Source organism: Leucopleurus acutus (genome assembly GCF_964270905.1).
Source record: "Leucopleurus acutus genome assembly, chromosome: 9".
Classification (NCBI taxonomy): Eukaryota; Metazoa; Chordata; class Mammalia; order Artiodactyla; family Delphinidae; genus Leucopleurus; species Leucopleurus acutus.
Window position 1 is genome coordinate 21,013,429 of NC_139144.1, and position 27,432 is coordinate 21,040,860.

Genomic DNA, 27,432 nt, shown 5'->3' on the forward strand with positions numbered 1-27,432 from the left:
CAAAATACAAAAAATAAGAATTGTAAAACAACAACAACAGGGATTAGGGAAGGAGTTATCACCAACAAAACAAGAAAATTTCCCCCAAACTAAAGGTCATGAATTTCCAGCTTGAAGAGGTCCCACTGAGTGCCAAGCACAATGGGCACAACTTGACTCATCCCAAGGCTCATCATTGTGAGATTGCAGCACACTGGGGCCAAAAAGACAATCCTAGCCTTCCAAAGAGAAAAAGAGATCATTTAGAAAGGATCAAGAATCAGCATATCTTTTGATTTCTCAAGGGTCACAAAGAAAGCTAGAAGACATGGGAGCAGGTCTATTAAATTCCAAAGAAAATTTATTTCAAACTGAAATTCTGTACGTGACTAGTAAACTACCAATCAAGTGTGGATAAAGAATAAAGGTGTGGGGACTTCCCTGGTGGCGCAGTGGTTAAGAATCCGCCTGCCAATCCAGGGGACGTGGGTTTGAGCCCTGGTCCAGGAAGATCCCACGTGCCGCGGAGCAACTACGTCCGTGTGCCACAACTACTGAAGCCCACGGGCCTAGAGCCCGTGCTCCGCAACAAGAGAAGCCACTGCAATCAGAAGCCCTCATACCACAACGAAGAGTAGCCGCCGCCCTCCGCAACTAGAGAAAGCCCACGCACAGCAACGAAGACCCAACACAGCCAAAAAAAAAGGATAAAGGTGTGTTCAGACATTCAAGAGCTCAAAAAATTTCCCTTTCATTTATTTCTCCTTCCTCAGGAAGCTACTGGAGATGTACTCCACTAAAATGAGGGCTAAACAAAGAAAAAGAATGCATGGGATATAGGAAACAGAAGACACAACACAGGAGAAAAATAAAGTGGGAAGCCCTGAAAACAGCTGTGCACTAGACATAGATGGTGCAGGTCAGAAGGCTCCAGAAGAGGCTCCTTCAGAAAGATGAGACTGATAGAACTTCTCATCTATCTTAATCTCTGGAGGAAGAGGTTTAAACAATCATTAAGAAGGCTTAGTGATGAACAGTAAAAATAAGATCATTATTAACTGCAAGAAAAACAAAAAATTGAGGAGAAGTAATCATAGTATATTACTTCGCTCAAGATGTGAGTAATGTTTACCTAATTATAATGAAGTAAACACAAATCTGGTTTTAAAAGTACAGTATAACTGGGAACTTCTCTGGCAGTGCAGTGGATAAGACTCTGTGCTTCCAGTGCAGGGGGCCCGGGTTCAGTCCCTGGTCAGGGAATTAGATCCCACATGCATGCTGCAACTAAGAGTTTGCATGCCACAACTAAGGAGCCCTGGAGCTGCAACTAAGGAGCCCATATGCTGCAACTAAGAAGCCTGCCTGCCACAACTAAGACCTGGTGCAAACAAACAAATAAATATTTTTAAAAAGGTACAATATAACTATATTAGGCAGATAAAGGGAAGGGAAGTGTGGTGGGGCTGGGGGAAGGAAGAAGAGCTAAACCCTAATTTTCCACAAGTGAAGTCAATAGATAGTGCCTAAAAGTGAGACATCAAGAAATAGCAATGCAAACATTTTACATAGAGAAATGAAGGTAAAAAAAATCAAAATAACCAGTTGAAAGATGAAGTGACTTTGAGGAAAGGGAAACAGGGAAGGGGCAGGGTGGGGATACAGTCTCTTCTGTTTCATTGCAAAACTTACAAGGTTTCTATAGAATTATTTGACTGTAAATCACAGATATGTATAATTGATAAAAATAAAATTAAAGGAGAAAAAAGATTGCTCTAAACCCCAATTTTTACCTCTGAACAATTCATATTCCAGTGAAGGAAACAGATGAAGTTTAAGATTGAGTGCAGTAAGTTCAACAAGGGAAATGTTTGCAATGACTGAGGGAGCACAGAAAACAATTAACTACTATCTGGGGAATGGAGAGAGTTATCTAAGATGGACAGAATGCTAGACAATAATAAGGATGAAATGAGATAAACTGTGTGTGCTAGGCACTTAACAATCCATAGTACTGGTGTGGAGTTAAAAGCAGGATCCTGAATATTATACATAATATACATGTTAGGATGTAATTTTAGAGTCAAGGAGAACATTAAACTGTCAAATGTTTATTAGAGGGAGTTGGAATGGGGAAGAAGTTTTGAACACTCCTGTGTTATTTTAACTATAAAGGCCAATAAAGAGCTGCCTTTTTGGAAAACAAAAAAGCAAAAAATGCATGTTTTACTTGGATCTTGTCTAAGGAAGTTTAGGCTGAAATGCAAAAAGGGTAGGTTTTGACCGTGGATCCAGTTAATGTCCAAAGAAACGTGAACATTCTTTCCTCCATACGTGCTTGTGGGGAGTTGGGCTACAATCTCAGAGAAGGTACTTTTTAAAGTACAGTTGACCATTGAACAATACAAGTTTGAACTGCCCAGGTCCATCTATACAGATTTTTTTCAATAAATACTTACTACAGTACTACATCATCCGCAGTTAGTCGAATCCACGGATGTGGAACTGCAGATACAAAGGGCTGACTATAAAGTTATACTTGGATTTTCAACTGGACAGAGTTGGTGCCCCTAACCCCTGCATTGTTCAAGGGCCAACTGTATACGAAAATTAAAAGTTTAGATTGAATTTCTACTGTGTGGGTGTGGTAAAAATAGTTGCAGTTGCTGTCATTGGTACATTAACCTATGAATTAACCACAGTTCAAAAAACTGTGATTGTACATGCATCAGGGACGGAAAAGTACTCAAAGTACTTAACTGAGGCGAATAATATCAGCGGAAGGCAGCATAGAACACAACCAGTCTTAGCGAATTACGTATGATCAGCTAACCAGATTCCCACATGTAAACCCAGATTTTAAAAACAAGTCTACTGCTGCTACGGAAAACTATATGGGGGTTGGCCAAAAATTTAAAAATGTAATTACCATATGACACAGCAGTTCCCCTCTGGGTATATACCCCCCGCCAAAGCGCAGGTGCGACCGCCTGAGAGCTCATGGAGTGAAAGGACCACGGTGAGCTCCAGCCTCGCAGGTTGCAAGGCCAAAGGGCGCAAGCAAGAGGCTTCCCGGGGGCCACTGAGCAGGGGTGGGAAGGAGTGGGCGGGACGTCCTCCACAGGTTGGTGGGCGGGGGCGGAGGAGGCGTGGCCGGCGGCGGAGGGCGTGCTCCGCCCCGGGGTGGGGCCAGCCGGAAGCGGCGCGTCGTTGCGCCGCACGTGTGCGAGGCCAGCCGCTGTGAGTCCGCCTGAGCGCGGCGGGGTCCAGGTGCTCACCGAGCTCGCTGCTTATGCCTGGCCGCCCTTGCGGCTGGTTCTTACGAGTGGCCCTTGCCGCCGCCGCCCTCCTGCGCCCGGAGCAGCGCGCCCGCCTCCTTGTCGCTCGGTCCGCGCCGCGCGCGCGCTCTCAGGCCCCGGGTAAGTGTGCGACCTCCCCACAGCCGCCCGGGCTCTGCGGCCAGCCCTCGGCCCTGCCACGCGGCCCAAAACCCCGCCCGGAGGGGCAGCGTAGACTGGGAAGGCGTCCCGGCCGTGGTCTGAGCCCGCGGCGCGCCCGAGGCGCTTCCATTACGGTTCGTGCCGGCGGGAGCCCGGCTGGTTCTGCGGTTCGGCGGTGCCAGCCCCGCCCCCAGCTCTCCCGGCGGGTCTTCGCAGGCGCCGCGCCCTCCCTCCTCCCCGCGGCGCTGTTAGCCCGAGGATCTCAGTCCCACTCCTCCCTTTCTTTGCCCCTGAGGCTCCCTAAACTCTTCTTCCTCCCGGAAGAGAAAACCCGCCTTTATCCCGAAGCCCTTTATAGCTTCCGTACACCGCCGAGCCAGGCTTCTACCGGGTCCAGCCCACGTGCTTTCGTTCTCTTATTTATCTGTCATTACTAACAGCGAACCTACTACGTGCCAAGCAGGCACTCAGGTGACTGCTTGTTTTGTATACGTCTCCCAGTGTAGGAGCAAACCGGAGTTTTTCTCGGTCAGTGTTTAATGAGTGGATGGAGGAGGTGCTGCTGGGCGTGTTGACCCATCCGCACGGAGTCGTTACCGCCAACCCTGCACCGAGAGGTTTAACAGTACACCCTCATTGCCTGGGTATTAGCGCCTGCCAAGAAATAGGGTTTGGAGAGTTTAGTCTTTCAAATATTTGTTTCCGTTGTCCGACCACTTTTTTTTTTATTCCGAAAATATAGGGTTACTAAGGACTTTTGTTTCAAGTCTCTAATCTGTGAAGCCGGCATACTCCCCATCACCTTGGCAATCCTTGCCTTGCACCTCCTTGCCTTGGCAATCGAGGCACCTGCCCAAAATCAGACTGTACACTCATACTGGGTAGGCAGTGATGTTGTTCAATCATTAGGCAAAGTAGCCAACAGTTCGTGTGTATTAATTTATAACTCCTTTTGAACGTATCTTTTGATTGATAGAAGCTGGTGCAGTAGAGCTGTTAATGAAACGTGGCTTTTGGCCCCAAGTAGGAGAGAGAAATAACAGTCCAGCTGGTCTGTTGAATAAGTTTGCTCCTGCCTCAGGTTCTTTTTTTTTTTTTTTTTTTTTTTTTTTTTGCGGTACGTGGGCCTCTCACTGCTGTGGCCTCTCCCGTTGCGGAGCACAAGGCTCCGGACGCGCAGGCTCAGCGGCCATGGCTCGCGGGCCCAGCCGCTCTGCAGCACGTGGGATCTTCCCAGACCGGGGCACAAACCCGTGTCCCCTGCATCGGCAGGCGGACTCTCAACAACTGCGCCACCAGGGATGCCCCCTGCCTCAGGTTCTTTACAGGCACTGTACCTGCTGCCCGAACACACACATCTTTTCATGTCTTCTTTCAAGTCTTTGCTCACAAGGCACTTCGTTAGAGAGACTTCACTAAAGAGCACCCCTCGTACTCTCACTGTCGTTACTTTGCTTGACTTGTAGCTCTTATGCGTGCATGTTTTGAGATTGTTTTATTTTATTCTCTGATATGTAAGCTTAATGGGAGTAGGAAATTTTCCTCTTTTCCCCAGTGCCTGGAACAGTGCCAGACACATAAGAGGTGGTTAATAAATATTTGTGAAATGAATGAATCTAAGGGACTTAATGACTTCGCATATTAGAGTGTGGTATGTGTGCTGCCCTGAAGAGAGTGCTCTTTATTGTGAAAGCTGGAGGGATTCTTGATGGTTTGCAGAGGACGGAGGATAGATGCATTTAAAAAGTGGAAGTTGTGGAGGGTTTTGAAGTACAGATAAGATTATTATGGCTCTGCTTTAGATGTTCATTTTGCAGGAAGTAATGTTAAGGGACTGTCAGTCTTGTATTAAAATTTTGAAAATGCTAAACTTTATTTTTGTTGTGGATTGTAGAGGAAGCTTATTGGTGAATCTAATGTCTTAATGAAACAGACTTTTAAATACTGTTAAAATTGTAATATTTCTAATCCCATTTGGCTCGTTCAGAGTGTAAAAGAAACAAAACCTATTACTTTAGTATTCCCTCTAAAGAATTGTGTAGGACGTTGAGTTCATGGGTAAGTATCATTAAATTTCATTGTCTTCCCAGTCGTAGCATCAAGTTTCTGGTCGATAAAGATTTTAGTTGACATTTGAGAAGCTCTCATTAGTATCATGGATAGTGTTTTTGTACAGCATTATGTTTCTTAAAATTTTTTTTTAAATTTTAGTACCATTTAGAAAACTCATAAAGCTGGTCCCTTTACTCCCCATCCTCCCCCCCCTTTTTTTTTAAAGCCAGTCACTTTTTACAGCTTTGAGGTAGAAGGCTTGAATATGTATATTTAGATTATCCTGAATGCAAAGCTCATTTCCTTAGGGAAATCAAATAGGGGCGGTCAGGGTTGTTTTATTTTTCTGGTTGAATTCTTCTTGGTCTCTTGGATGTTCACATGATTCATTCTCTCTCTCATTTAAAACTTATATTTCATTTCAGTCTTCTCTTTTGTGTAGTTTCTGCTTAAGAAAACAACACTGATTTGAGTTCTGCCTCCCTTAGCACAGACGTTTGCATACCTGTTCTAGCAAATATGTTCTTGGCTTCTAGGCCCACAGACAGAACTTAGCAAAATTTATATTGAGTGATTTATAATCACTTGTGCTATATATACTTTAATAATCTCTGTGTTAGGGCCGTTGGCTAAAACAAATGGAAAGTATACTTTTGTTTAATGAGCTTGTCTTTACAATTAAATGTAACAAGAAAAAGAGATCAGGCAAGTGTCCACAAGTATGAAGAAAAGGACTGCCAAAAGATACTAAAGGTCTGTTTATTTGGTGCTCTTGGCAGTGCTTTGAGGGTCTCTTAAAATTAAATGGTATCTGAAGGAGAAAGCCATGTTTAATCATTAGCCCAGAGAACAAAAGAAGCATAAGAAGCTTTGGTTTTCCCCAGACTCAGCAATACAGTTCTGCAGTGGAAACCATCCATAATAAATATTAATGACCAGCAGTTGAATAGCAGCAGCTAGTACAGACCTTTGACCAAGTCATCATTTTCAGCTTTAAAGAGAAAAGAACTGATACTTAAGAGAGGTGACCCACGTGGTAAATGGCAAAACCTAGATCAGGCTCCAAGTCATATGCCCAAACTGCCAAGCAAGAGTTGAAACCAGTGGTTGATACTTCAACCAGTGGTTGATTCTCATTCCAGGGATGTTAGGTGTAACAATGCTGTCCTAAACCTTCTAGAATTTCATTCGCATAGGGGAGAGTGAGGAGATGGGGTGATGTCCATATTTTGGCTTAGGTGACTGGTAGTTTGTTGCTAACATTCCTTGAGAGGTGCAATTTAAAAGAAGTGCAGGGCTTCCCTGGTGGTGCAGTGGTTAAGAATCTGCCTGCCAGTTCAGGGGACACAGGGTCGATCCCTGGTCTGGGAAGATCCCACATGCCGCAGAGCAACTAAGCCCCTGCGCCACAACTGCTGAGCCTGCGCTCTAGAGCCCATGAGCCACAACTACCGAAGCCCACGCGCCTAGATCCCATGCTCCGAAACAAGAGAAGCCACTGCAATGAGAAGCCCGCGCACCGCAACGAAGAGTAACCCCTGCCCCATGCAACTAAGGAAAGCCCGCGTGCAGCAACAGAGACCCAGTACAGCCAAAAAAATTAATTAATTAATTTAAAAAATAAATAATAGAAGTGCATTTGTGGTGGGAAATGATGAGATCAATTTGGGGCATGTTGAATTTGATGTTTGATTCTACCTCTTACCAGACTGTGTGACCTAGAGCAAGATACTCTGTTTTTTAGTGGCTAAGATGGGAATATTAATGATGCCTAAGTCACAGGGTTGAAGCAAGGCTTGATTGAGCTCCCTGTACACTATCATTGTTTAGCGGTCGTTATGATTGCCTTGGACCCCTCCCCTGAGTAAATCAGGGAGTTGGAGATGCATCTTGGCTGGAAAACTTGGGAATGAGAAGGAAACAGGACTGGGGAAGCCCAAATTTAAGCAGCATGTTGAGCAGGAGGGGAAAAGAGCACCCGAGAAGCAGGACAAAAGCACGGAGTAGAAGCCAGATCTTCCACCAGAATGTAAGCTCCACGCTGGCGGGGCGTTTATTTGATTTGCTAGGGTGTCGCATGCAGTACCTGGAAATAACGCCTGGTACAGGGGTGCGTGGTGAGTATTTGCTGAGGGGATGGAGTGCAGGGATGAGGAGTGAGTGACTGTTAAAAGGAGTCTGGAATTCCCTTCAGAGGGGTGCAGTTGCAGGAGAATGGTTATAATAAGGGGTCTTGTGAATGTGCTGGAAGGAGATGTGTCTGTCCCAGGATCCCTGTTTTCTTTGTGAGTGGCACACAGGACTTGGAGAAGACCCTGCTGACCAGGGATGGCCAGGCAGTATGGAGGGCTGTCACAAGAGGAAGTCCCCTCACTTGGTGATGTTTTCTCCAGCAGCAGCCAGGAACACAGATGGAGATAGTAGGATTGGTACTTGGTTGAGGTTTAGCAAGGATCGTGCAGCTGGGCTAGTGAGCAGGAGTGTTGAGTGTGGCTTAGGAGTTAAGAGCTGTTGAGGTTTGGGGCACTTGAAGAAATGAAGATGGAAGGGGTGGTATCTTGGGACTGCAGGTCTCTGTGTTTGAAGAACAAGTGATGGGAGAGAGGGAGCAGTAGAGCTGGACAGAGTGGTGGTTTGATGAGAATAGAATAATTAGTGTACCTTTTGATACCTTGAACTCTTATTTTTATTATAAAAAATTTCAAACATGCCAAGTAGAGAGAATGATGTGATGACATCCCCATATTCTCATCACCCATTGTTGTTTCAACAATTATCAACTCATGGCCAGTCTTGTTTTAAATCTATACCCCACTGCACTTTCATTCATCACTGGTAAACTATTCTGAAACAAAGTCCAGACTTCATATCTTTTCAACCATAAAGATTTCATCCTGTATCTCTAAAACAAAGATTCTACTTTTAAGTGTAACCACAATGATATTATTATACCTGAAAAAGTTGACCATGTTATCTTTTAATGAAGATACTTTTTTTTGTTTGTTTTCTAATTAATTAATTTTATTTATTTTTGGCTGCATTGGGTCTCTGTTGCTGTGTGCGGGCTTTCTCTAGTTGTGGAGAGCGGGGGCTACTCTTCGTTGCGGTGCGTGGGCTTCTCATTCTGGTGGCTTCTCTTGTTGCAGCGCACAGGCTCTAGAGCACAGGCTCAGTAGTTGTGGCTCACGGGCTTAGTTGCTCCGCGGCATGTGGGATCTTCCTGGACCAGGGCTCGAACCCGTGTCTCCTGCATTGGCAGGCGGATTCTTAACCACTGTGCCACCAGGGAAGCCCCATGCTATCTCAATGTCATCAAATATCCTTACTGTTTCAGTATACCTGATTGTTTCATAAGTACCTTTTTAAACAGTTGATTTGTTTAAACCTGGATTCAAGGAAGGATCCACCCATTGCATTTCTTTGTAGGTTTATCTGTACGTTACCCTTTCCTCTTTTTTGTCTTGCTGCTTATTAGTTGAAGGACTGTCCTGGTCCTTGTTGAGTTTCCCACATTCACACTTTTGCTAATTGCTTCTGCATGGTGGTGTTTAACATCTTTTGTCCATGTATGCCATCTAAACTAGTAGTTAGACATAGGGTTTCAATCAGTAAGAACTTCATAGATAACAGCGTGTCCTTTCAGGGGCCTGCAGTGTCTGGTTGTCTATTTTTTGTGATGTTAGTGGCCATGGATGTCATTGCCCAGGTCCAGTATTTCATTAGGGAATTGCTACTTAGTAGGTCTTTGATACCTGTAGATGGGGAACAGTTTCAGCACCTGTTTCAAGAATTCTTCAAAATATCTATTGATGCTTGTTATACCTCTCTGGATTCTCTGGCAGGCACAAAAGAATCACTGTCCTCAAAGAATCTGCAGACCTCTTGAGGGAGAACAGGGGACTGGCATTTATCTAGTTCCTACTGTGGCCAGCCACTCTGTGTTTGTCATCTCATTTAATCTTCACCACAGTCCCGTGAAGCACGTATCATTCCCGTTTTACAGCTGAAGAACAGAGGCTTGGAGAGATTAAGTAATTTACTCAGACCAGTTACACAGCTAGAAAGTGGTGAGGGAAAGCACGGTATCTGGGTGCCCACATAGGTAGTGCAGATGAAGGGAGGTAAAATGGGAAGACATGGACTTAACAGAGAGGAAGGCATGGGAGTCAGGGCTCGTGGTCTTCAGATGAGTCTCAAAGGACAAGGGAGCCCAGGGCTGAGACAGGTGTGGAGGACCTCCCGCAAGAGAGAGCTCGTGAATGGTCAGGCTGGGAGTGGGCACCTGTGCGGGCTAGGCCTCGGTCGTCGGAGGCCTGTGTGGAAGATAGTGGCACGTGGTGCTGGATGATGGATGGTGCCGAAGCAGAAGGTTGGAGCAGAGGAAGTAACTGGTGTTTCCATCCAGGCTTATGGCCATCACGTTGTTGAGAGGGAGGCTGATGAGTTCTCTGCGTCCTGGGTAGGAGGTAGACGTCCTGCAGACCGTGAAGTCTGAGCCCCGCTGCGGATGTGGCTGTTACTGGCCGTGCTCTCCTCTTCTCACCTCAAGAAGGGAATCGGGATCTGCTGGTAGATCCTGTCCTGCCAGCTGGGAACGTTGTGAGGGTTTTTTGTTTTCGTTTTTTTCTAGAGCTGTCTGTGTCTTTAGTGGCCAGCAGGCTGCTTGAGGGGGATGAACCGGGAGGCGCGGGTGGCCCCAGTGCTGGATTGTAGGTGACTGAGAACTCGCCTAGGTAGTGGCCCATCATCCCAGGCTGATTTCTACCTGGCTGAAGGTCTTGCCGTTGTAGATGCCCACCATGCTGCCCACCGCCTCGGGCAGGATGATCACGCTGCACAGGTGCTTCTTCACCACCTGGGGCTTCTCTGTGGGCGGCACCGCCTTCTTGGCCTCGTGCAGGCACTTATGCAGTGACGCCGCTCCCTCCGAAGCCCGTGGTTCCGCATCATCTGCTCACAGGACATGTCCAGCCCCTGGTTGAGGTCCACACCGCCACTGGGGCATCGGGAAGCCATTGTGGGTTTGGGGTGAGAATATGTGTGACACAGTGTAATAAGTGGCCGTGGGATGTACCCCAGGTGCCAGCAACACCACAGGACTGTACGTGTGCTTATATCCCTCCTACCCCTCATGCCTCTTCCTAGGGTCCCCGTGTCAGGAAGAGCTCCCCTTATCCTCTCAGTTCCCCGAGACAGAAAACCTGAGTCATCCTGTAGCATTTCCTCTTTCCTCTCACATTTATCACCCAGTCCTGTCCGCACCACCTCTTAAGTGTCCCTGAATCCACCCCTCCTTTCTGTCACCTTTGCCTCAGCCTTAGATCAGGTTGTACTGATTTCTTACCTCAGTTGCCATCTTACCTAATCTCCCAGCCTAACCCCGGTTTTTCTCTTTGAAGGGATACCGCGAAATCTCTCTGACTTATGCATCAGGTGACGATTTGTTTTTTCGGATGTAATCTCCTCAGTTCAGCTTGGTGTGGCTTCCGCCAGCTCCCCAGCTTTAAGTGTAGGTTCTCTGCGTGTGTGTTTTACCCTCGTGATGCATGGTGAGCTCAGTGGGGTTGCTCCCGCGCTCCATGCTCTCCCGTGCCTCTGCACATGCTGTACCACCTTCCTACCGCTTTTTGCACAGCCTCTCTCTTACTCGTTCCCCAAAGCTTGACTCGGGTGTTCACATCTAGTCTTCCATTAGGAAGAGGTCTTCTCAGACCCCCTCACGCCAATGCCCCCTGAGGTCTTCTGTGTGTTCCCATGTCTCAGGGAAGCCCTGGGCCCTGCCTGCCTCCGTCACTGGTGTGCAGGCTCTGAGGACAGTTTCGTTGATATAAGGTGAGAATGAAACACCATCAGAATCTCATAAACTAGCATTCTCTTTTACTATACCTTGCTTAGAACACGTAAAGAATAAGTGCTTTCTTACTTGGATTAGACATAATTTTGTATAACTAGTTGTAGTCTACTTCAGTTCCCGTTTCTTGGTTTCTTCCATTTTCTTTTTTTTTTTGTCTTTCAAAGGAAATTGTTTTTACTGACATTTTTCTCTACTCCCCTCCTCTTCTTTTTTTTTTTTGTAGCCTTCCACTTTTCACTTTTCTTTCCATTCTTGACTTTTGACAATGAGGCAAGATCAAATACGGATTCTTTTTTGTGTGTTTTTTTTTTTCTTTGCGGTACGTGGGCCTCTCACTGTTGTGGCCTCTCCCGCTGCAGAGCACAGGCTCTGGATGCGCAGGCCCAGCGGCCATGGCTCACGGGCCCAGCCGCTCCGCGGCACATGGGATCTTCCCGGACCGGGGCACGAACCCGTGTCCCCTGCATTGGCAGGCGGACTCTCAACCACTGCGCCACCAGGGAAGCCCCGGATTCTTAAAATTTAGTTCATCATTATTATTCTACTGTAGATGCTTCTGTAGGTGGGCTTCTTATTAACCAAGCCTTGGAGAACTAGAATATTCTGCTCATTTATGTTCTTTATGTTTACCAAGTTCGTATGTTAATTTTAGCATTTCCCTATATAGGTAATATAGGAAGAAGCTTTATCCTTATTTCAACAAGAGCATCAAATAAGATCAAATTAGACAGGCACTTGCGGTCTTAGATAAGTGTGTGCTCCGTACTGGGAAGTGCATATGGTTTCCTAGACTTTTGCTTGGTACATTGTGTATGGGCCAGTTAAATGATAATCTGTATTTTTTAACTTGTGGCAAAATACACATAACATCATTCTAACCATTTTTAAGTGTGCAGTTCATTAGTGTTAAGTACATACACATTGTGGAACCAATATATAGAGCTCTTTTTCATCTTGCAATACTGAAACTCTGTACTCATTAAAGAACTCCCCATTCTCCTTGCTTTTTAAAAAAATATGACATGGGGCTTCCCTGGTGGCGCAGTGGTTGGGAGTCCGCCTGCCGATGCGGGGGACTCGGGTTCGTGCCCTGGTCCGTGAGAATCCCACATGCCGCGGAGAGGCTGTGCCCGTGGGCCGTGGCTGCTGAGCCTGCGCGTCCGGAGCCTGTGCTCCTTAACAGGAAGAGGCCACAGCAGTGAGAGGCCCGCGTACCGCAAAAAAAAAAATAATAATAAAAAAATAAAAATGACATCGTATCAGTCATATTAGTAAATGACCCATGTTAGTAAATTTATTTATATACTTTTAACTTAATCAGCTTTTCTAAACGATAACAATATACGTGAAGCAAAACTCAGGTGCTACAACTGTGGTACTCAGTAAAAACAAGTCTCCCTGCTCTCCGCAGCCACCTACACCCTCTCCTAGAAGTAACTACCTTTCCCGGTTTCTTTTCACATTGTTTCTACATGTTGTTCAGTTTATGTACCTAGATGTCATTGTTCTTAATTTTTTGTTAATGTAAAAGTACTGAGATGAGCATCCTTACAGTTAAAACTTTAAGCACTTTCTTAATTATTTTCTTAGGATAATCCCTGAAAGTAGTATTTCTGGGTCAAGTGGCATCCATATTTTTAAGGCTTTTGCTGTCAAATTCCCTGCAGAAATACTGTACCATTTTTCTATGCCACTAAAAGTATATTTGGGAGAATTATTTTCATAAATGATATTTAGGACCCTAGGAACAAAGTTAAATGTGCCTCTATTTGCTGAAACCCAATTCTTTATTGAAGTGATTGTTACTGCCTGCTCTTTCTTGCTTCTAAAAGGTTCTCTTAAATGTTTTCTTGGAACCTTGAAAATGGAGATGACAGAAATGACGGGTGTGTCATTGAAACGGGGGTCCGTTGCCGTCGAAGATAATGACAGTGTGGCCCCAGGTGAGGCAAAGAAACAGAAGGTCTCAGAATGCTGTCCGGCCAAAGGTCAAGACGGGCTAGAGAACAACTCTCTACCCAGCGGTGAAAAGGTGCCTGGGCCACCCGAAACGGCCGGAGAGGATAAAAAGAATTCTGACCCCCAGTCGGAGGAGGAGGGGGAGGAAGATGGCCTTTCAGAGGAGGGGGAGGAGGAGGAAGAGGCAGAGAGCTTCGCCAGCATGATGAAGCACGGGCTCACCGAGCTGGATGTGGGCATCACCAAGTTCGTGAGTTCTCACCAAGGATTCTCAGGAATCTTAAAAGAAAGGTATGTTTCGTTTACGTCAGGTTGTTTTAGTTATATTAGTTCTTTTCTCTAGAAAGAAATCAGCAGTCCTTTTTTCCATTTAGCTTTCTGTCCCCAAGGATTGTTCACACTGATGGTCAATAAGGAATAGGATGAAGGAAAGCTGCCTGGATGAGTAAACGAAACTATCTGAAGATAAAATGACTAAATAACAATTTCCCTGTGGCATCCCCTGTCAATATGTGAATGGGTGCTGTTTATTTCCTTAGACTATATTACTTTAAATGGTTTCAAGTTTTCCCTTGAATTGATCTTAAAAATTTTTCACCTGAATGAGCCACATCTGCAGGAGAAAGAAGGTGGTCTTTGGAGCCAGGTGGATCTGGGTGTGAATCCAGTTCAGCCACTTCATAGTTACTTAACTCCTCTGAGCTTCAGTATCCTTGTCCAAAATTGGATCATAATTCTACCTGAGGGTTTTTGAGAGTATTTTAAATAATGTCTGTAAAGTATTTAGCATAAAGGTAAGCTTCCGGGTGGTTCAAGGTAGATACACAGGCTTCTGATTTGATTAAATTTACTGTGTTTTGTGATTTACTTTAGAATGGACTGTATAATCATAGGGCAACATTAATAAGCTTTGATTTAGGCATTTTTCTGGAAGACTATTCTAGAAGTTCAGAGGGTCTTTTCTGTACATTCTGGTACCAAGCCAAGGTGTGTCTTAGAATTCATTGTGAAACCAGAAAACAATAACTCCGTGACTTTGCACTGAAGGTTTTTATTTTTAATCCCTGTTTTGCACACTGATAAGGCTTACTGTTGAGAAACTTTCTCCTAAAATTAATAGGCAGCAAAATGTTAATGCTCTGAGAGTTTACGTTTTCTTTTCCTCAGATATTCTGACTTCGTTGTTCACGAAATAGGAAAAAATGGACGGATCAGCCATTTGAGTGACTTGTCTGTCCCAGTAGATGAAGAGGTAAGAGCAGCTCTCTAGCAGAAGTCACCTTCTGAATAAAAATAGCCTTTCCTGGAGATCATAGAAATATAGAGCTTTGACAGCCTCGAATTCTGTGTGTGACTCACTGGGAGTTCTCATGGTTATTTTAAAGGATCCTTCAGAAGATGTATTTACGGTTTTAACAGCTGAAGAAAAGCAGCGTTTAGAAGAGCTCCAGCTCTTTAAAAATAAGGAAACCAGTGTTGCCATCGAGGTAAGTAGCACAAAAACATATGAAAAGGTTTTTTAGGGTTTTATTTTATTTTTTATTTATTTATTTTTTTAATTTATTTTGGCTGCACCGGTTCTTAGTTGCGGCATGCGGGATCTGTAGTTGCCGTGTGTGGACTTCTTAGTTGTGGCATGTGGACTTTTAGTTGCGGCATGCATGCAGGATCTACTTCCCCGGCCAGGGGTCGAACTCTGACCCCCTACATTGGGAGTGCGGAATCTTACCCACTGGACCACCAGGGAAGTCCCCAGGGTTTGAATTGCTTCTTGTTGGGTGGATGTTAATAAATGTCTTTTGGAAAAATTACAGTAGTTAACAAAAGAATGGCTTTGCCCTTTTTGATCTAAAAGTGCATTGCACTAAAAATGTTTTTATCAGTGGCAGATAACGAGTATCCAGATAAGCTATGGCCCAAAAAAAAAAAAAAAAGTTATGTTTCTGCTTAAAAAATTTATGTGACCACAAATCAACAAAGAAATCTGTTGTTTAGAACTGCAAAGTGACCATTATATCACACAGTGTCTGCTGCAAAGGACTGTCGCAGCCTGACAATGGTCCTGATAGGGAAGCCCTGGCTCCAAAGGCCTCGTGGTCTCAAATTGGACTCTGGGAGGGGGAGGAATTGGGGGAAGGAGGTAAGGGAGTGTTGCTTTGCTCATCTTGAGTCTACTTCTGCTATTCAAGAAAAAGAGAGCTTAGCTACTAAACAGAACAGTAAATGCCTTTTTAAAAGATTTTCATTATGAAAATTTTATTCTCGATTAGTGCTGTCCAGTGGAATTGTGGTGAATTCTTTTTGTTTTGTTGTTTGTTTTTGTTTGTTTTGTTTTGTTTTTTTTGGCTGTGCCGTGTGGCATGTGGGATCTTAGTTTCCTGACCAGGGATCGAAGCTGTGCCCCCTGCATTGTAAGTGAAGAGTCTCAACCACTGGATGGCCAGGGAAGTGCCCTGTCCAGTGGAACTGTGATGCGAGCCATGTTTTTAATTTTAAATCTTCAAAAAAAATGTAAAAGTAAAAACAGGCAAATAATTTTGACAGTATATTTTTTTTACCCAAAATATTTCAATATGTAATCAATATTTAAAAGATTACTAATGACATGTTTTACTTTCTTTTTTTCCTACTAAGTCTTCAGAATCCAGTGGTATTTTATACTGGTAGCACATCTCTATTCAGACTAGCCACATTTCAAGTGCTCAGTTGCCACGTGTGGCTAGTGATGACCATACGGAACAGAGCAGCTCTAGGTGATCTCTGTAGCAAAGCAAATATGTTACAAGATTTTAAGAATCTTGAAGCACAAGATTATTAGAATTTAAAGTTTATTAAATTCATTTTGTCCTATATTTTGGCGACTTGCTGGATTTGGGGTTGTTTGAAATTTCTCCTTCCATTGCTCCCAGGTAAAAAGAGTTTACTGTAACTTTTCAGAATTTATTATTTGCCTCCAACCTTCATCTTCTTGTCTACCCACCAAAATTTCCCAAATATATGTACTGTTAAAATTTTAGGGATCTTTAATTACTGAATTTACTCATAGACAAAATGTCCAGCAATGCCAAGGAGAAAATTCCTAAGAATTGGTTTTGAGAGCAGTCTAGGAGGATGATCCAGGCTTCCGTTGCTTGTGCAACGCAGATACATATCTTAGCCCCATAATACACTTTTCCTACAGAGATGGCAAGATTTACTGTCACCTTAAAAATCATAGTTATGCCATCTACTGAAAGGTTTTACATTAAAGAGTATTAACCATGGGCAAGTGTCCTCATCTAAAAAATAGGAGGATGGACTTTCTGAATTTTTGAGGTCTGAATATGTATTCATTCATATACACTAATTGTGATTCCAGCTCATTGCTTTCAGTGAATTCTAGATGTAGACTCACTTTTTTGGTGGAGGTGTCGGGGGGGGGGGGGGCGTGCTGCGCTGTGCCGCTTGCGGGATCTTAGTTCCCCCACGAGGGATTGAACCCAGGCCCCCAGCAGTGGGAGCACAGTATCCTAACCACTGGACCTCCAGGGAATTCCCTGGCTCACTTTTTGATATGAAAATGTCACTTATCTATAATTATAGTGTACTTTTCTTTTACATTTTTAATTTTGCTAGAATATTGTTAGGTTTAGCTAGTAGTAGTTACATCTTCTTAGCTTGCAGGTTGCAGTCCATCAGTGGGTCATGAAATCAATTTAGTGTAGCTTAACCAACTTTTTTTTTTAATTGAAGTATAGTTGATTTAAAGTGTTGTGTTAGTTTCTGGTGTACAGCAGAGTGATTCAGTTTACATATATATATATATATTTTTTTTCTTTTTTCATAATCTTTTCCATTAAGGTTTATTACAAGATATTGAATATATTGATAGTTCCCTGTGCTATATAGTAGGACCTTGTTGTTTATGTACTTTATATATGGTAGTTTGTATCTGTTAATCCCAAACTCCTAATTTATTCCTCCCCCCATCCCCTTTCTCCTTTGGTCACCGTAAGTTTGTTCTCTACGTCTGTGAGTCTGTTTCTATCTTGTAAATAAGTTATTTATTTTTATCATATTTTAGACTGCACATATCACATATTATATGGTATTTGTCTTTCTCTGTCTGACTTACTTCACTTAGTATGATAATCCCTAGGTCCATGCATGTTACTGCAAATGGTATTATTTCCTTCTTTTTTATGGCTCAGTAATATTACCTTGTATATATTATATGTACCACATCGTCTTTATCCATTCATCTGTCGATGGACATTATGGTTGTTTCCATGTCTTTGCTATTGCGAATAGTGCTGTTGTGAACATTAGGGTGCATGTATCTTTTCAAATTATAGTTTTGTCTGAATATATGCCCAGGAGTGGGATTGCTAGATCATATGGCAATTCTATTTTTAGTTTTTTGAGGAACCTTCAGACTGTTTTCCATAGTGGCTTCACCAATTTACATTCCCACCAACAGTGTCTAAGTGTTCCCTTTCCTCCACACCCTCTCCAGCATTTGTTATTTGTAGACTTTTTAATGATGGCCATTCTGACCAGTGTGAGGTGGTACCTCATTGTGGTTTTGATTTGCATTTCTCTAGTAATTAACATTGTTGGGCATCTTTTCATATGCCTATTGGCCATCTGTATTACCTTCTTTGGAGAAATGTCTGTTTAGGTCTTCTGCCCATTTTTTGACTAGGTAGTTTGGGGTTTTTTTTTGTTATTGAGCTATATGAGCTGTTTGTGTATTTTGGAAATTAATCCGTTGTTAATCACATCATTTGCATATATTTTCTCCCAGGTGGTAGGTTGTTTTTTCATTTTTCTTTTCTTTGCTGTGCAAAAGCTTACAAGTTTGATCAGATCCTATTTGTTTATTTTTGCTTTTATATGTATTGGCTTGGGAGACTGAGCTAAGAAAACATTGCTACGATTTATGTCAGAAAATGTTTTGCCTATGTTCTCTTCTAGCTTTATGGTGTCAAGTCTTATATTTAAGTCTTTAAGCCATTTTGAGTTTATTTTTGGGTATGGTGTGAGGGAGTGTTCTAACTTTGTTGATTTACATGCGGCTCTCCAGCTTTACCAACACCACTTGCTGAAGAGACTTTTTCCCATTGTATATTCTTGCCTCTTTTGTCAAAGATTAATCAGCCATAGGTGTGTGGGTTTATTTCTGGGCTCTCTATTCTGTTCCATTCATCCATGCGTCTGTTTTTGTGCCAGTACCACACTGTTTTACTGTAGCTTTGTAATATTGTTTGAAGTCTCGGGGGGGGGTTATGCCTCCAGCTTTGTTCTTCCTCCTCGGAATTCCTTTGGAAATTTTGCGTCTTATATGGTTCCATATAAATTTTAGGATTATTTGTTCTAGTGCTGTGAAAAATGTCATGGGTAATTTGATAGGGGTCACATTAAATCTATAGATTGCTTTGGGTAGTATGGCCATTTTTAACAATATTAATGCTTCCAATCCAAGAACATGGGGTATCTTTCCATTTCTTTGAATCATCTTCAGTTTTCTTTATCAGTGTTTTATAGTTCTCAGCATGTAAGGCTTTTACCTTGTTGGTCAGGTTTATTCCTCAGTGTTGTTTTTTTTTTCACTGCACTGTGCAGCTTGTAGGATCTAAGTTCCCTGACCAAGAATTGAACCTGGGACCATGGCAGTGAAAGTGCTGAGTCCTAACTACTGGACCGCCAGGGAATTCCCAGTTTTTTGGGTTTTGGTTTTTTTTTTTTTGATGTGATTTTTCAAAGGATTGTCTTTTTGCTTTCCCATTCTGATATTTCATTGTTAGTGTAAAGAAATGCAACTGATTTCTGTATGTTAATCTTGTATCCTGCTACCTTGCTGAATTCATTTATCAGTTCTAGTAGTTTTTGTGTGGAGTCTTTAGGGTTGTCTGTATATAAAATCATGTCATCTGCATATAATGACAGTTTTACCCCTTCTCTTCCAATTTTGATACCTTTTATTTCTTTTTCTTGTCTGATTGTTGTGGCTAGGATTTCCAATACTATGTTGGATAGAAGTGGTGAGAGTGGGCATCCTTATTCCAGATTTTAGTGGATAGGCTTTCAGCTTTTCACTTTTGAGTATTAGGTTGGCTGTGGGTTTGTCATAAATAGCTTTTATTATGTTGAGCTTTGTTCCCTCTATACCCACTTTGATAAGAGTTTTCATCATGAATGGATGTTGAATTTTTTTTTTTTTGGCTGTATACGGGCCTCTCACTGTTGTGGCCTCTCCCGTTGTGGAGCACAGGCTCCGGATGCACAGGCTCAGCGGCCATGGCTCACGGGCCTAGCAGCTCCACAGCATGTGGGATCTTCCCAGACCGGGGCACGAACCCGCGTCCCCTGCATCGGCAGGCGGACTCTCAACCACTGCGCCACCAGGGAAGCCCTGGATATTGAATTTTATCAAATGCTTTTTCTGCATCTATTGAGATGATCATGTGATTTTTGTTTTTTCTTTTGTTGATGTCACATTGAATTTTTTTTTTTGGTTGCGTCATGTGGCATGTGGAATCTTAGTTCCCCAATTAGGGATCGACCTGTGTCCCCTGCAATGGAAAGTCCCTCACATTGACTTATTTGCGTAGGTTGAACCATCCTTGTGACCCTGGGATGAATCCAACTTGATCATGGTATATAATCTTTTTTATTTGTTGTTGGATTCAGTTTGCTAATATTCTGTTAAGAATTTTTGCATCAAAGATATTGTTTTTTTTGATAGTGACTATGTCTGGTTTTGGTATGGGGTGATGGTGGCTTCATAGAATGACTTTGGGAGTGTTCCCTCCTCCTCCGTCTTTTGGAAGAGTTTGAGAAGGATCGGTATAAGTTGTTCTTTGTATGTTTGGTAGGATTCCCCAGTGAAGCCATCTGGTCCTGGACCTTTGTTTGCAGGGAGTTTTTTAATTACAGATTCTATTTCACTTCTAGTGATTGGTCTGTTCAAATTATCTATTTCTTCTTGATTCAGTTTTGGTGGGCTGTATGTTTCTAGAAACTTGTCCATTTCTTCTAAATTGGTGAATTTCTTGGCATATAATTGTTCATAGTATTCTCTTAAGGTTTTCTGTATTTCTATGGTTTTGGTTGTTATTTCTCCTCTTTCATTTCTTATTTTGTTTATTTGGTGAGTGTGGCCAGAGGTTTGTCGATTTTTGTTTACCCTTTTAAAGAACCAGCTCTTGTTCACCAACATTTTAAAAATGTAATAAAATAAAATAGAGAGTAACAGTGTATTGCACATCGTAAGGATAAATACTGTTCTGTAAATTTCTGTTAGATTTTTTAATAAGGAGCAAACACATACATATTGCTGGCTATTGATTCCAAGTATGAAATGTATTTCTCTGTGTAAGACATGCTCAGAAATTGAAAAACAGTTGTGTAGCTAATAAGTTTACATTTTCTTGGTGTAGATTTTTCTTTTTTGTGAACAGATGTACTAGAATGTCATCATAAAGTTACTCAGTATAGAACAGGATTCATTGGAGGCGGTAGTAGACTTGACTATCCGGGGAAATGAGTTTCTGACATCCCCAAAGACCCAGCTTACCTGCTTTTCCATCTGTGAGCCCTGAGGTATTCATTGTTCAGCCGAGTCCCTAAGGGGGAGCGTCTGTGATGGGTGGCTCTGGAGTCAGACAGCCTGAATTTCAAATCTGGCTCTTCCACCCTACAGCTATATAATCTTAGACACATTCCTTAACTTCTCTCAGCCTCACTTTCCTCATCTCTTAAGTAGATATACTGGTGGCATGATAGGGAGCTGATTGGGATTAAGTAAGACAGTGATTGTGAAGTGATTGGTACAGTGCCTGGCGGCTGTACAAGGTCAATAAATGGGCTGGTTTTTTTTTTTTTTGGCTGCGTTGGGTCTTCGCTGCTGCGTGCAGGCTTTCTCTCCTTGTGGCTAGCAGGGGCTACTCTATGTTGTGGTTTATGGGCTTCTCGTTGCGGTGGCTTCTCATCTCGGAGTACAGGATCTAGGTACGCGGGCTTCAGTAATTGTGGCTCGCTGACTCTAGGGTGCAGCCTCAGTAATTGTGGCGCACGGGCTTAGTTGCTCCACGGCATGTGGGATCTTCCTGGACCAGGGATCGAATCCGTGTCCCCTGCATTGGCATGTGGATTCTTAACCACTGCGCCACCAGGGAAGTCCCAAATGGGCCCTTAGGATTTGCAGTATTGTGAAGCTCTAAAAGATTTCTGATAGGAAAGTAACCTAAATGTCCATTGAAAGATGAATGGGTAGAGATGTGGTACATATGTACGATGGAATATTACTCAGCATAAAAAAGAATGAAATAATGCCATTTGCAGCAACATGGATGGACCTAGAGATGATTATACTAAATGAAGTAAGACAGTGAAAGACATACAATGTGGTATCATTTATATGTGGAGTCTAAAATATGATAGAAATGAACTTATTTACAAAATAGAAGCAGACTCACAGACATAGAGAACAAACTTATGGTTACCAAAGGGGAAAGGGGGGAGGGAGGATAAATTAGGAATTTGGGATTAAAAGATACACACTACTGTATATAAAATAGATAAACAACAAGGACCTACTGTATAGCACAGGGAATTATATTCAATATCTTGTAATAAACCATAATGGAAAAGAATCTGAAAAAGAATATATATATATATGTATAACTGAATCACTTTGCTGTACACCTGAAACATTGTAAATCAACTATACTTCAATTAAAAAAAATAATTGAAAAAAAGACTTTTGAAATCATACCCCTGTACTTTGGTTACTTCACATCATTATTAAGATGAGTAGTGTTTTTACTAATTCCTTAGTATTATTTCCTTATTTAATGTTAGTCAAATTAGTAGTATCATTATCTGTGTTTTTAATAGGTTATTGAGGACACCAAAGAGAAAAGAACCGTCATCCATCAAGCGATTAAATCTCTGTTTCCAGGATTAGAAACAAAAACAGAAGATAGAGAGGGGAAGAAGTATATTGTAGCCTATCATGCAGCTGGAAAAAAGGCTCTGGCAAGTAAGTATGCTAGTGACTCGGCATTTCTTCCGTCTCCTCCTTCTCTCTGACTGTTCATGTTCAAGGGTCATTTTGCGGTTGTTCAGAGAAGGATATTGATCATGTCATTCCTTCAAAGAAGGCGAATAATATCATTTCAGATGCCAGAGCAATCCTGCAGACTGTGTCTGGTAAGGGGACAGTAGGTCTTATATGTGAGTACGGATTTGCTGAAATGATAGTGGTGCCTGAGAGAGAGTCTTAGGAATTTGACATGTTCCCTGAAGAGCAGAGCAGGCTGAGTGGCAATTCAAGAAGAAAACGGAAGGATATTGCTCATTCTGTGCTCTTAATGGAGGTAAGGAAGCTGTCAGATGAACAGAAACTGCTGTCACCTATCCCAGTGGCATATTCTGCAAAGTCCCTCTGTTGAAAGTGCTGCTGCTTTCCAACCGTGAGTACCTTCTTCACTACACATAAAAACGTGGGATATATAGAAAACCACCCCTTCGCCCAAGCCCATCTTTCACTGAGTAGCATTCATTTGAAATGGGTGTGTTGTCAGTACATCCTGTTGATATTTATGTTCTGTTTTCTCCAGCCATGAAGATTTCTATTTGCACATAACCTTAAGAAAAATTGGGTAATTTTTCTTCTTTTACCTGTCAAATCAGCAGATAAAATTTTAATGAGAATTACAGAAGGAAAAATTGTTTCCTCACCTTCTCCCCTACCATCGATGACACCTGTTAGTGAAGAGTTATTTCTAGGTATATTTGTTGGAGTAAAACTCGATGATTGTTATATAACAAAAGAGCGTTTAAGCCATCAGTGCTTTGTCAGTATTCTCTTAGGTTAATGCTGTGAGTGGATGAAGCCTTAATTGTCTCTAACTATGGTTCTAGTGAAAGGAGAGAGTGTGAGCAAAATGGGAGCAGAAATAAGGTTTAGCTGTGCCTGAGAAAGTCATGTCATCAAATGAGTAAGTCTCGTTAGTGACATAGTGAGAAACCTTGAGCTGTGGGGAGGAGAGGATGGAGGCCGGATGTCACTTCTCAGCGGATACCAGAAAGGGCAGTGAGATGATGTGTTCTGGGACTGCTTGAGGGCACAAGTTTTTTTTTTGGTTGTTGTTTTTGTTTTTTAATTAACTTTGTTAATTTATTTAAATAAATATACACAAAAAATGATAATTCCAGCATATAATTCATGAAAAATTATATATTAAATATTCTGTGTTATTGATGTTAAACCTTTCAAATTCAGTGTATACTTATATTTATGACAGTGTCAATTTGGACCAATCACATTTCAAGGGATTAGTACCCACATGTGGGTTGTACCTGCTATATTAGACAACACAGTCCTAGGCCCCAGCATAGGTCTGAGTTGGAATTCAATACTTCTTTTGTTGTACCTTATTTGATAAGATAGAAATTTTGCTAATTATTTTTATTTTTATCGTGACCTATAATGATGGAGGGCACAAATTGTTAATCATTTCTCAATCCACAGTCTAACGGCTTGGGTACTAGATGTTTCTTTAATGTCTGAGTCACAGAATAAAATATAACCTTGACAGCTTTTCTGCAGCCAGGGTTGTCCAGGCGAATTAAGCCCAGTGGGAAATGATATGAATGGCTGTTTTTTTCTGTTCTCCCACAATTGGCATGTAGCTGGTAACTCATCTAGCTGTGGAGGAGAGAAGGTGACTTCCTACACAAAGCAGATGCCTTGGTGCATTCAGTCTTCATTCTCTTGAGGAGCCCAGGTTGAGAAGGGCTGCTAGGGAGGTGTTCTTTATAGAGATGTAGTCCTCGTTGGTCAGCTACCCTCTTGCAAAGGCAAGAGGAAGAGGCAGGGTCTCATTCTGACGACTGGTCACGAGGAAGCAGATTGGAAAAGGCAATTTTTTTTTTCTATTTTTTTGACTGGTTACTTCTTGGAAATGATTGTTCTATCTTAGAGGATGACCTAAGCATTTTTGTGATGTTGGCATTTGCAGGCCAAGGTGGCCAGTACAGTTGCCCGCTCAAGTGAGTGGTTCCATATCTCTTGTGTTCTGTCTTTATCTGCATTTTCTGTGCTTATTCCACACTCACCTTTCTTTTTTTTCTAAGTAAAAAATTTCCCTGTTTTCCAAGGGAGGTGCTGAGCTCTGTGTGACATGAACACCGCTGCCCCCCACCCATTTCCCTTCTCACATCTTCAGTAAAGTATGAATTTCTCACTGTAAAAAGCATGAAGGCAGGTCCACTTGAATCAGTGCTTGGATGGAGATTGCGACCTCTCGGGCTCTAGGGGCTGTGGCGTTTAGTCAGAGATGGACTAGAGGTCTGCCATCTGCATGTTCCCGCCCACCTCCTCATGGACCCAGATGGGCACCTGAGAGCCTATGAGTATCTTCTACAGATCTGGCCCCCCCTGCCCCCCTGCAATCTGGGAGTGGCCTAAAGTAAGCAGCATTCAGAAAGTAGGGAGAGCTGGTGCCTGAAGATGGCTGTTTGTGCCTCTGCAAACAGAATGCAATACCAGTGACAGCTCATCCTCCTGGGCCACCTTGCTAAGCATTTGAATGGATTAGCTTTTAAAAGCTTCATTGCAAAGCTAAGATAGAATGTTTTTAGAGCTCCCTCACTACCAAACCCTGACATAAATTGTTACTGGTGGGTCATGCATTATCTACCAGATTTCCAACATTTTTTTTTAATCTTTTTTTTTAAAGTTTTTATTTTTATTTATTTTTGGCTGCATTTGGGTCTTTTTTTTTTTTTTTTTTTTTTTTGCGGTATGCGGGCCTTTCACTGTTGTGGCCTCTCCCTTTGCGGAGCGCAGGCTCAGCAGCCATGGGTCACGGGCCTAGCCTCTCTGCGGCATGTGGGATCTTCCCGGACCGGGGCACGAACCCATGTCCCCTGCATCGGCAGGCGGACTCTCAACCACTGCGCCACCAGGGAAGCCCGGGTCTTTTTTTTTTTTAATTGATTAATTAATTTTATTTTTGGCTGCATTGGGTCTTTGTTGCTGTGCGTGGGCTTTCTCTAGTCGAGGCGAGCAGGGGCTACTCTTTTTTGCAGTGCGTGAGCTTCTCATTGCGGTGGCTTCTCTTTGTTGCAGAGCACGGGCTCTAGGCGCGTGGACTTCAGTAGTTGTGGCATGCGGACTCAGTGGTTGTGGCTCACGGGCTCTAGAGCGCAGGCTTAGTAGCTGTGGCACACAGGCTTAGTTGCTCCATGGCATGCGGGATCTTCCCGGAGCAGGGCTTGAATCCGTGTCCCCTGCATTGGCAGGCGGATTCTTAACCACTGCGCCACTAGGGAAGTCCCTGCATTGGGTCTTAGTTGCTGTGCGCGGGCTTTCTCTAGTTGCGGCAAGTGGGGGGCTACTCTCCATTGCGGTTCGCGGGCTTCTCACTGTGGTGGCTTCTCTTGCTGCGGAGCACGGGCTCTAGGTGCGCGGGCTTCAGTAGTTGTGGCACGCGGGCTCAGTAGTCGTGGCTCGCCGGCTCTAGAGTGCAGGATCAGTAGTTGTGGTGCACGGGCTTAGTTGCTCCGCGGCATGTGGGATCTTCCTGGAGCAGGGCTTGAATCCATGTCCCTTGCATTGGCAGGCTGATTCTTAACCACTGTGCCATCAGGGAAGTCCTAGCAGATTTGCAACATTCTTTACCTCAGATAGGGCCATGCATCCTAAAACACGGGTGTGGTAGATTCTAAATCATGGTGGCCAAACACAAATTACCAACTGTTATAACTCAGACGTTATTTTGTGTGTTAATCCAGTCTGATAGGGCACATTGATTTACCTACTAAAGCATACATATGGTATTATTCTGAAAATACCATAATTATCATAAACCATATACTCAGGTAAATTAACTTAAATTTTGAGATAGATAGTATACATCCCCAAAAACCTTTTTAAATATTTAAGTTAAAAATTTTTTTTGTGCCATGTAATATGTAGAGATTCTCCATACTGTGCGAAATGAATGGTTTCCAGGAGGCATACCTGGATGGAGGAGTCCACAGAGACTCAGGAAGAAGAGCCAGACAGATACAGAGTTAAGTTTCTGGGAGAGCCTGGTGTTATGCAATCCATAGGAAGAGGGAATTTCAATGATAGAGTGGTTAGCTGTGGAAAATATTACAGACAGTTCCAACAAGATTGGAACTCTGAAATATGTCCACCAATTTTTAGCAATATGGAGATCATCAGTGTCTTTGCCAGAGCAGTTCTAGTGGAGTGACTGGAAACCAGTTTACACAGTAGGTTGAGATGGAAGACGATAAATACACCGTAAAGAGAAGGAGAAAGGAAAGGAACATGGTTAAGGAGAGGGAGACATAGGTTTGACTTTGAAAATGCAAGAGCCCTGAGCATATTGATATGCTGACGGGAAAGAGCCAGTGGAGAGGGAGGGGGCTGATGATGGCTGGAGCAGAACCCCTGGGGAAGCTGCAGGGTGGGTGTGCAGGTGCAGCAGGGGAAATGGACTTGAATAAGAAGGAAAGAATGTTCTGCATGCTACCCATCCTGTCATCTTTCTCGAGCTACAAACATTTTTCCTTCTTTATTCATGAGGATCTCTGTGCTCAATACATGAATCTTCCTGAACGTGGTTTTCTTTTTTTATCTGATATCTGTTTCTCCTCTCCTGGGGCTGCCATATTAGACCATCAGAAGGTTGCTTCCTAGCCTGAGAATTCTTTGCATTAGTATTTTAAATCAGAGTGTCTCAAAAATGTTTGAAAGTTATTTTAAATTCACTTAAATTGTAAAGCTACCATCTATGCTACCTAGCATTCCAAGGATTTGGAGATGAAGTCAAACAAATTCCCCAAAATAAGTTGAGACTCACCGATTGTCCATTATTCAAAACATTCCCAGTTAATCAATGCATATGCTTATTACTAGTTTGTGTACTGAGTGCACTTGGAAAAAGAATCCTTATGTCTGTTACTTGCAGAGGAGGTAATTGAATGCATGCTCACTGCTTGGATTTGCTAATAAAAGATGCATGCTTGTGAGCCAAACTCTCATCAGTTGTCATGGTTTCTCTTAAGGTGTAATAGCATTTAGTTTTTTAGTCTTGCGGTTTCATTTATTTCTTGCCACTATAGTTAATTTTGAGCGTACTGAAA

At 42.8% G+C, this 27,432-nt stretch overlaps 1 protein-coding gene across 1 annotated transcript in view; it reads left to right on the forward strand.

The window, feature by feature from the left end:
* The first annotated feature begins 3,274 nt into the window (after nucleotides 1-3,274).
* PUS7 (pseudouridine synthase 7) overlaps nucleotides 3,275-27,432 on the forward strand; it is a 57,711-nt gene continuing 33,553 nt past the window's right edge. Inside the window, exons 1-5 of the mRNA XM_082846416.1 lie at nucleotides 3,275-3,398; nucleotides 13,158-13,575; nucleotides 14,452-14,536; nucleotides 14,670-14,771; nucleotides 22,165-22,309. Coding sequence (XP_082702542.1) covers nucleotides 13,190-13,575; nucleotides 14,452-14,536; nucleotides 14,670-14,771; nucleotides 22,165-22,309 — 718 coding nt within the window. The 5' untranslated portion in view covers nucleotides 3,275-3,398; nucleotides 13,158-13,189. The remainder of the gene's footprint in view (nucleotides 3,399-13,157; nucleotides 13,576-14,451; nucleotides 14,537-14,669; nucleotides 14,772-22,164; nucleotides 22,310-27,432) is intronic.